At 43.7% G+C, this 10,145-nt stretch overlaps 1 protein-coding gene across 2 annotated transcripts in view; it reads right to left on the bottom strand.

Annotated features, from left to right (window-relative positions):
• Positions 1 to 237: 237 nt before the first annotated feature.
• The window catches only part of ches1 (checkpoint suppressor 1), a 62,846-nt gene continuing 52,938 nt past the window's right edge, over positions 238 to 10,145 (bottom strand). For both annotated transcript variants that reach the window (XM_040018202.1, XM_040018201.1), the window contains exons 5-6: positions 5,042 to 5,150; positions 238 to 3,975 (exon numbers count right to left, since the gene is read on the bottom strand). In XM_040018202.1, the coding sequence (XP_039874136.1) occupies positions 3,417 to 3,975; positions 5,042 to 5,150 (668 nt within the window). In that variant the 3' untranslated portion in view covers positions 238 to 3,416. The remainder of the gene's footprint in view (positions 3,976 to 5,041; positions 5,151 to 10,145) is intronic.

The following is a 10,145-nucleotide window of genomic DNA, read 5'->3' as shown; positions in this document are numbered from 1 at the left end:
CATTTTTTTCCATGTAAGTTTGCACATAAATTGCTGCACCTATTTCACATTGCTTTATCGAAATATAAAGAAATTAGGGTTGCCTGATACTTTATGTCCCACAGTACTGTGTGAGATTTGCCCACTGGATGAGTAACAGCGGTGCCACTTCAGTTGACGTCCATATCTCCGACTGTAACTATGCTTTTGTCTTTTGTCTTGCATGATATCCACTGAAGAACAACAGCCAAGCGTAGCTTCTGCAACTCGTATTTTTTTTTATTATTGCAACCAACTGGAAGACAATACATCACATAAACATCATTGTAGTTTCTCAGAAAATGGAAAACAAAATAAAACAACATTTATATATTTTTTGCCACGGTATTGGACAACGTTGATATTTACATGTAGTGATGAAATAGGTCTTGAAATCATTCTTTGGCAATATGATTTGCACAATAAGGAGAAAACTGAACATTTACTGAAAAAGAAAAAAAAACAAAGAAGAAGAAGAAAACAAGAAAACAACACCTGGGTGTACCCTGCATCACATCGCACAGATCAATAACAGTTTTGCATTTTGACATCTCTAACCTATGGCTTTCCAATATTCAGCTCAGACAGTCACGGAAAAAATAAAATAATGGCAGTATTATAGATAAGTCTGTCAGAGAAAGAGAGAAAGAAAAAGAAACAGGAAAATTTAAAAGGCGCGTAAAAACGTCAACAAATAATAAAAAAATAATAATAATGGCAACTATTCTTCTAGGAGCTTTTTGTGGTACGTTTGGCAGGTTTGAAAGAAAACACTTTGCTGTTTGGGGGCTTTTCAGGCAGTGAAGTGGATGCACTTTGCTTTAATACGTCCAGGTACAGTTCATGTGTTTTACCAGGACTCAGAGGTGAACAGATCTTCTTTCCTGCATGTCACAGAGTGAGCCCGAGGCAGAAACCCCCAAAAAACAAACGTGCGCTGCTAAAGCGACACGTTCTACCCCCTCGACATGCCTCTTGCCAACTCAACGCGGTTACTAGTCACCACAGCGGCGGATTGGTACATCGAATACAGCAGAGTGCTTGACCCGGGAGCACTCGGACACACATCAGACGACAGACAGATGGCACACAACGACAACACTAACAGTGTCTCCTTTACCCCCCCCCCTTTTTTTTCTTTTTTCTCTTTATGGGTACCACACAAAATGCAAGGCCAGTGATGCATGCTACAGGTGGCGAAAGACTGTGCCGGTGGATGGGGGCATGCATTTGTTTTCCTCCCGCTTGGCTCGCTGACGATCGTTCAACGTCTCTTCAGCTCAAACAAACCCCCACCCCACCTCTCCCCCGTCTGGCTCTGCTGCTACAGCCAAAGCCCAGCCTACGTTTTCACCTAAAAAGCGGCTTTATTTTATACGCAGACGAGGGTCGGATAATACTTGTGCGCGCATTCCCGTTTTAGCCATGATGCACCTGGGGTTAAAAATACTGTCTGTAAATCAGAGAAAAGAAACGTCCCCTTCCCATGTCGTCTTTTTTTTTCTTTTCTCGGAGATATGAGGGCATCTACAAGGTCTCCCGCGCCCCTTTCCGATTTCAAACATTTACACCGAACAATGCCGATGGAGAGGAAGGACACGCGTACATTTACACACTGAAGTAAAAGTAAAAACAATACTGTTATAAATAAAGACAGGTTCTGTCGTGACAACAGAGGTACTGAGGGCAGGCAGGCAGGCACGATGTTAAAGGGTGTGTGTTCCTGGGCACACAAACGCACACACTCCACAGACGTGTTCTGGGATAACACCGGGTTTAACATTGAACACCTAAAACAATTAAATTAAAAAAAATAAAAGAAATCACTGTACAGGCAGAAGTTGTCGTAAGCCCACCCCCCCAAGAGGTGTTTCAGCTGGCCTACGTTATAAGCCTGAACCCGAAGCCCAGAGGTGGCGTCCTTTGGGCCTCTAATTGCAGAGTGATCTCCCACGTTTCCTCCCTGAAGACGTGTCTTTGAAAGCCCGCTCAGAAAAACAAGGAGACGAAATAAAAAAAAAAAGAAAAGAAAAATCTCCAATATAATCACGGGTATAAGAATTGGCGGCAAAACTTTTTTTTTCTTTCCTCTAGGATCAAGGTTTATATGAAAATAAGTCATGCTTCATGCTAAATACATCGTTTATCTTACATGATCTTTGAATAAAAAAGATTTGCTTTTTATCTTATTTACAAGCACCCATGCAATATAACTGAGAAAGTCCTGCAGGTCAAATTGCTTCAATTAAGAAAAAGGAAAAAAATAAAATATTTTCTAACCTTTTTACAGAGTTGCCCGCACAGGGGCAAATTGCTTATATCTTTATGAGGGTAGAGTGAGGGTAAACAGACACAAACAGAAACCTAAACCCACAGTTCATGTATATAGTTCTTTGTCAAATGAAGAGGAAGGTGGTGGCAGCTACTGGCAGCTATGATATCTATACCAGGTGTCTACGTCGTCTAATGGAGAGAAGTACGAGGGGGTGGAGGGAGGAGGTTTTACATTATGCAACAACAACAACAAAATGAAGGAGATATTGCCTCAGACCCGGCACGCTATCCGTCTCTATGGTGATAAAACATGACCTTTTTTTTTTTTTAAATTTTAATATATTTATTCTTAAATACTATGAGTGCTCTTGAAATAAACCATGTCTTTACCCATGATGCTTTTTATTATAAGTGGCGTAAAATAAGTGCATGAATATATATCACATTGGGTTTTACATTTATTTCCACACTTAAGGTCACTCGCTCTCTCTCGTTAGCTCTACTACGCCATCTTTGAACTTTTTTTGTGTTTGTTTTTTTTCTTGTCAGCTGTCGTATCGGCTACATGAAGCAACCTGGTCGCTTATCTTTGGCACAGTCTCACATTTGTGCTCGTGGATGTAGGAGAGTGATGCCGGCGGGCGGCCGACCCGCCTTTGCCGGCATCACTGCAAGATTGCTACAGATTCACATAGAAACAAACAGGTAAGACAAACAGCCATCATCAGCTCCCGCCCTCCCCCTCCCGGCAACGTGACTCGGTTTTGTCGCGCTCGTCCAAATTAGTGACAAAACGTGCTTTTGTTTTTTCCTTTTTTTATGGCTTTCATCCCCTTTTTAAACAACAAAAAACCAACAAAGACATATGAGAAATACCCATCGATGTTTAGTGTTGCTGAACATGTAGGAAAACATAGATTTTTGATATTGCCACAAATAAGTAGGATTCACCTAATGCCCTGCAGATAGATAGAGGGAGATGACAAGTGTCCGTTGAGACTAATGCTGTAGTAATGTTACCTGTTGACCTAGTTGTGTGTGTGTGTGTGTAAATCTGTGTGTGTGTGCTTGGAGCTATAAGCCGTCTGTGTGTGTGTCTATGCTTTGTTCTATGTGTGTGTGTCTTAGTTTCTCAGGGCCTCTTTCTGCTCCTTCTGGCCCTTGGCGGTGCGGTTTGTGATGTTGTTGAGGCAGGCTCTAACCCCCGCCAGGTGGAGCAGCGATCCCGCCGCCTCTTTCATCTCCTCGTCGTCGCTCTCCGGCGGCTTCTCCACCGTCGCCGCGCGCCGCTTCTTCAGCGGCAGCGTGTCACTAATGCCTCTCGCTCGGCTTTTGGTCCAGGGCAAACTGCTCCCAGCCAGAGTCCCGGCTCCCCCCAAACTACGTCTCTGTCCGCGCGGGGGCTGCTGGGAAATGTAGGTAGTGGTGGTGGCGGCAGTGGTGACGTGAGAGTCCAGTGGGATCTCCCGGGGCTCGGGTTTGACGTCTGATTGGATTTCCACGGCGATAATGTCGTCGTCGTCCACGGGGGAGGAAGGGGAGGTGACCTGGGAGGAGCACAGCCTGCTGGGGGATTTGGCGGTGCTGTAAGTGTGGTCGTCCTGGAGGTCCTCGCCGCAGGGCGGAGGAGAGTAGCAGGTTGGGCTGTCCTGTCCTCGGCTTAGATAATCGCCCAGGGATGATCTGTATGGATCGAGGACACAGAGCGGGAGAGAATAACGTTACTCGTGCTGTCACACTGCCAGGCGGGCTGCCTGCCTGGACCTGCTCCACTCCACTGACACTCAAGCTTCTCTGCTTTACTAGAAAAAAAGTTCAGGTTCTAATCTATCAGCCACAAATAGCTCCCTCGGGCCTCATGCGCATATTTCTGAGGTCAGATAAAAGCCCGTATTTCACAAAGACTCAGCCTTCCTTTTCAGAAACGAGCTGCCTCATTTTCAGATTGCCACCTTTGCGCCCCCCACCCCAATGACACGGTGCATTTTTAGCAGCACCCATTGTCTGGAAGGTTGCTCAGCACATAAAGAACCTTGCGAACTCTAAAGTCAGAGCGCCTCGACGGTGACGATTCTGCGGCGAGGCCGTTTAACTGTTCGTCCTCGTTACACTGCGACGTGCATTTTGCTCTATTAGTCGGGAGACACTTTTCGCTGTAAAGCGTCAAAGGACGGCGTGGGGTGGGGGGTAATCCTGACAACCCATAAATCAAAAAGTAGCTTCAGCAGCGTGCCCTGTCCCCCCGGACATCCCCCCCTCCCCCCAGAATGAGAGCGTGAGCATATTAATATCTCATAAGAAAAACATGCACTCCCTTACAGTGATCAAATATTCACTGCAAACCTTTAGTGAGCCTTTCGGGTATGTTTAATTCATTATGCAGTGCAGGCCATCATACTCTCGTGCTCCTGTGATGGATGTGCATGTCCGTGCATGCTCCCAATGTTCTTTGAATCACGAGGCCTCTCCCTCTAATAAACCTGTTTGTGTTTGTGTGTCTGCGAGAGGCCATTATATAAACACACCTGGATGAAACGTCGTGCACGGCGGGAAGCGTGTGAACGCCTCTGACTTTCGAGCACAATAAAGATGTAATTATGTAAACTATCAGTGGAAAATTTGGGAGCTCCCCGAGCTTTGTGCCACTGCATGTAGGTGCAGGCGTGTCTGTGGGAGAGGGAATGCGTCTGTGCAGCCCCCGCTGGTGTTAATTATACGTTTGAAGGCAGCAGGAGCAAAGTTTACCCACCTTATGGCCGAGGTTCTGCTCCCCACAGGGCTTACAGGTAAGGGTCTGATAACAGGGAAGAGGGCCTGGCTCCTGACACGGGCGCCATTTTGGATCACACCTCGAGGAACTGAAAGAGAGAGCAGATGGAACATCAGTTACACGCAAGACACGAATCAGTTTCAGTGACGAGCGGAGGGATAAAAAAAAAAAAAAAGACAGCAACAGAAGAAGCTCCTAAAAAACAAAAACCTCTCAGATCCGACCTCCACGAGACCCGGGAGCAGCTCGATGAGCATCCACTGTCCATTCGAGGAGGCCAACGGGGCAATATTGATGAGCGAGGCAAGGTTAAATTGAGCAGGAAAGAGTCATAAATGAGTTAAGGCCGCTGCAAATCATTCAATTACCAACGACCGCTGGGCACGGCCAAATCCAGCCTGCCTGATACAGCAGCCGCTGGAACGCAAAGGGGGAAACCGCAGATCTGAAAATCTGAAAGGCACATCTGTTTCGAACCCAAGTGTTAAAATAACCAAGTAAATCTATTTTTTGAGGGAGAAAAACGGGACAAATTCACATCTTTTTACGTTACCAATTTATCTGCTGATCTTTTTTATTGGTTCGTCTCAAATGTCAGAAAACAACATTTTCCAAAGCGGGTTAGTATTTTGAAATTAAAGCTGCAGATAAAAATGATTCAGTGTCTATTTTATGAAACCGTCATTAAATTTCACTTTTTTCCCCGTTTCATCTGAACCTGAAGCCTGAACAGGTCTCTCTTGTAAATGAGACTTTGTGTATAAATAAAGGTTAAATAAAGACATTCAATGACTCTTTATTTTTTTTTACCTTCAAACTTTATTCAGTGAAGAAAGTCTTTTACTGATTAATGGCTGTGTGGCAAATACATTCAGTGGTTATCTAGGCAACAAGACTTCCATTTCTTTGTGTCAGACATGAATATAATAGTTATCATGACTTTTTCAACTAACTTTTAACTACTTGATCACATGACAAATGGCCTATAAGACTTCCATCATTAGCATTAAACTTGAAGGTGAACTAGTAGCTCAACAGATCAGTGTTAACGCCACAGTAAGAAGCTCAAAGAACCCTCAGCAGACCTGCGACATCTGACTGCGTTGGGCAGCGAGCTCTATTGTTGTGGAAGAAGTTTGTCTTCCAACAGTCGTCCATCTGGTCTAGGCAAGAAAAGCCTTGGTCAGGGAGGAGGAAGTGTAGCCAGTGGTCACGCAAACCAATTTTCAAAGAAACTAAAGAACCCACCAGAAGGACGACTCTGCGGCACTCTGCCTAAGTGCCATTTTACTCCGCTGAAAAAACAGGCATATGGCAAGCCCACCTGGAGTTTACCAAACGATACTTTCTGCAGACTAATGAGACAAAGATTGAATTCTCATGTCTGGAAAGCCAAGCTTTTCTACTGGCAAAGACAGGTGCTGCTAATCACCTCGCTAATGTGGTCACCACATTGAAGCATGATGTGACTGGTGCAGAATACAGAGAGGTCACTGGAGAAAGAAACCCACACAGACAACATCCTGAAACACACGGTCGTGGAAATGGACTGGCTTCGGAACAACTTGGGCCTAAAAATCTGTAGTGACAGACGAAGGTTACGGCTTACAAACCTGAGCCAATCTAACAGCAGGCAGAAAAACGTCCAGCCTTTCACCTTGATATTTTAATATCGTGTGTGTGCAGCTAATGTATGGAAATTAGCTTAGTTGCTCCTTTTTGCTGAGAGTTACGTAAGAAGATTGATATTATTCTCGTGATTGTATGGTAAACGTAGCGCTGCAGTGCAGCGCTAGTTAGCTTAAATTAGCTCAGTTTAGCATAAGATAGAAACACTTAAACAACAAAAAATATGATATATATTCATTTATTTTTGATTTCCTAAAAGTTGCTGTCTGGTGGCAGACAGTTTATATTAACTTTAAAGAGAACCACCCTGACTGTTAGCTTTTCTTTCCTCTCTTCACGCTACACCAAGCTAACTGGCTGCTAGCTGTAGCTTCATATTTAAAGTACAGACAGTTGACAACATTTAAGAAGCTTCAGTCTTTCAAATAAAGTCACTTTTATGTGTGTAGAACAGGCGTTTATGCAAAGTGTTTTCCAGCTGCCCCAAAAATTCTTATATACAAAACTATAAAGAATGAAAACGCCGAGCTAACCACAAATCATGAAGAATAGATAAAAGAGATAGCTAATATAACCAAAGTAATCACTGAAAGAATAAATGTAAATACAGCACTGGGTTAAAAATACTAAGGAGGTAGAACAGCTACTAGTCAGAAGGCTGGTGGTTCAGTCCATGGCTGCTCCAGTCTGCATGCCAAATATCCTCGGGCAAGTTACTAACCCCAAGTTTCTCTCCGATGCATCCATCAGTGTGCGAGTATGTGTTACGGTTAAATCACTTAAGGATAAAAAATAGTGCTTGGGTGATTGAAGCATGTTGTATAAAGCGCTCTGAGTCATCAGCTAGTGTAGAAAAATGCTATATAAGAACCAGCTGATCATCATAATAAAGAAAAGTGATTAAAAGTGCTGTTTAAAAACAGTCATCTAACTTTCAGTAATACAGCGATAAAAACATCTTCCCCAATGAATCACGCAGTGACTCAGGTCTGTGAAATTTCGACATATGGTTTTAATTTGTAATTATGAAAGAGATTGTAAACTAAGGGTAGACAAAGTAAACTTTTACAGCTAACCTGCAATCAAGATGCTGGAGAAATAATGTAAAAAAGAGAGAAGCTTTTTAGTATTCAGGGTGTTTAAGTATATACTAGAACTTTTTCTAGTTTACAACAATGCCTCAGCTGGAAAAACATTTCAGATTTAAGACAAACATTAAGAAGTTCCACATGATAATTTGTTTCTTAAGCCATTTCAGATTTTCCACCAAGGCCAAAGTCTTGTCTCTGGTTTCCTACTCAGACTGGACTGTGGCAGACCAGAAGGAAGATCTAAACAGGTTTTAAGCTTTAATTGTAATTTATGTGAATCTATATATAGTTTCTACACAGATTATACACTTTGAAGAGAAGAGAAAAGAAGAGCGTACATCTGATCCAAAAGCTCTCATTATTCAAGGCTGGCTGCTCACCACAGTCATCCCAGTTCACTGGAACAGCTGTCATTTTCATCTCTGGGGTCAGTTTGTGTTTCGCAAACGATGACCTGCTGTTTCCTTTTGTCTGCCGCAGAAACATTTGTTAAGGTGTGACTGTGAACATCAAGCCATCAATACACTGCAGCTGAAGCATTTTTGGGAGGAGGGGGGTTAAATCTCAGCCCATACAGTAAATTTATGATCGATGTTATGAGCAGAAATTTAATTTGCCTCGAGAACCACAAGCTCATTAAAACATACAAGTCCCCCCCCATGTGGAAAGCAATCTTGTATATTTGGTTCATGTTGCCACACACACACACACACACACACACACGATTTTGTCATTGTAAGTGTGCGTCTGCTGCCTCTCTCTGGCCGCCTGTGTCCACAGTAATCTTATTGACTCCTGTTAGCGCGGCTCTGCCCCTGATATCTCCAGCTCTGCTCTCCATAACCTTATAAGTAAGTCCCTGCACAGAGTCTCTTTTGTAATCTTGATCACTCGCTGCATGGATGTGTGCGTGTGGGCAGTGGTCTCCCCGGGTTGACACGCACCCACCCTTTCTCCTCCCCACCTCTCGTTCCAGTCAGGCTTTGGGTTACCATAGCAACGGTTCCCTTTCCACATGCCACAGAGTGGTAGATCATGCATCAGAAGGGATCTACCACTCTGGGAAAGCAGGGCAGAGAAGCCGTGTCTTCATACGCACCCTAAACTTTTCACGACGTTATCGAGCAGACGCGTACGTTCGGTGGACGGTAAACAATCTTTAATGCATCAGTTCTCGAATAGCTTGTCCGTGTGTGCCGATGTGAGAGCAGAGCAGGCGGCTCTGTTTGAAACCTCATCACAAACGGCTGGTTGCTGTGTGTCAGCCTGCTTTAAACTTGCCTCGATAACAGACTGTGCATAAAAGATGAACAAAGTCACTGGCCTTGTGTCACGGATAAATACAACAAAATAAAATGATACGACCGAGACAAAAACTGTGCTATTTTGTAAATAATAAACATGAATTCACTGTGTAATTGTGTAACTTTATTAGCAGCGTCCTCCTGAAATGCGCCAACAACATTGAGAGTAACATCCTCCTCTCTGCCCCTTAATGCTCTCTGGTTGCTATGGTAACGTGTGAATATTTCTTTCAAAATAAGACACACAACTACAACACGGGAAAGACCCAGGGAAACAGAGTTAACGATAAAAACCCTGAAAACCATCAATTTCACACCCGAGCCTCAACTCGCGCGGCCCGGAACCAAACGACTCGAGGACCAGTACCGGTCCGTGGCCCGGGGGTTGGGGACCACTGACCTAGATGGCAGGTTTGGCTAGCAAGCTGCTTCCATAAACAACAAACAAACACTGATATCTACTAATTAGTTTTAAGTAACACACGAACAAAGTAGAACTCAAAGTTCTTAGTCTGGTGGTAACACTGTAAGACTCATTATTTTGCTAATTATCGTCGAAAAGGCACAAACACAGCAAATTCAGTGGGCTGGATTAGCTGAGGTGACACCTGGTGCAAACTTTAAGCTTAAATAAGAATTAAATTGTATGTTATTAAAAACAACATAAGCATAAATGTGATATACAAACCAAAACAGCTGTTTGTATCAGACTGTAAATCGGGACATTTTAACATGGAGATCCAAGGGGACTGACATGTTATTGGGAATGAGCCTCTAGTGGCCATGTGCGGAACTGCTTTATCTTTCATCACTGGCTAATGCAGCTGAGCCCAAACCAGTAGGCGACGTCCAGATTCAGTCTTGTCTAGATTTCATGAGTGAAAACAGTGAGAGAGAGAGAAATGTTTGACATGGGCTCTCACACCTCAGCAACAGCAGTTTATCCTAGATGCACACATCTGCACACACATACATATAACCTCTACTATAGGTGCAAGCTCCTCTTACATATGTGACCTCTACATTCACCTCCTCGCTCTGCTGACTGTTTGAATTTCT

This window comes from Simochromis diagramma, unplaced genomic scaffold, assembly GCF_900408965.1.
Source record: "Simochromis diagramma unplaced genomic scaffold, fSimDia1.1 OVJJ01000802.1, whole genome shotgun sequence".
Classification (NCBI taxonomy): domain Eukaryota; kingdom Metazoa; phylum Chordata; class Actinopteri; order Cichliformes; family Cichlidae; genus Simochromis; species Simochromis diagramma.
The sequence above is the reverse complement of the archived record's forward strand: the minus strand, read 5'-3'. Positions and strand labels throughout refer to the sequence as shown.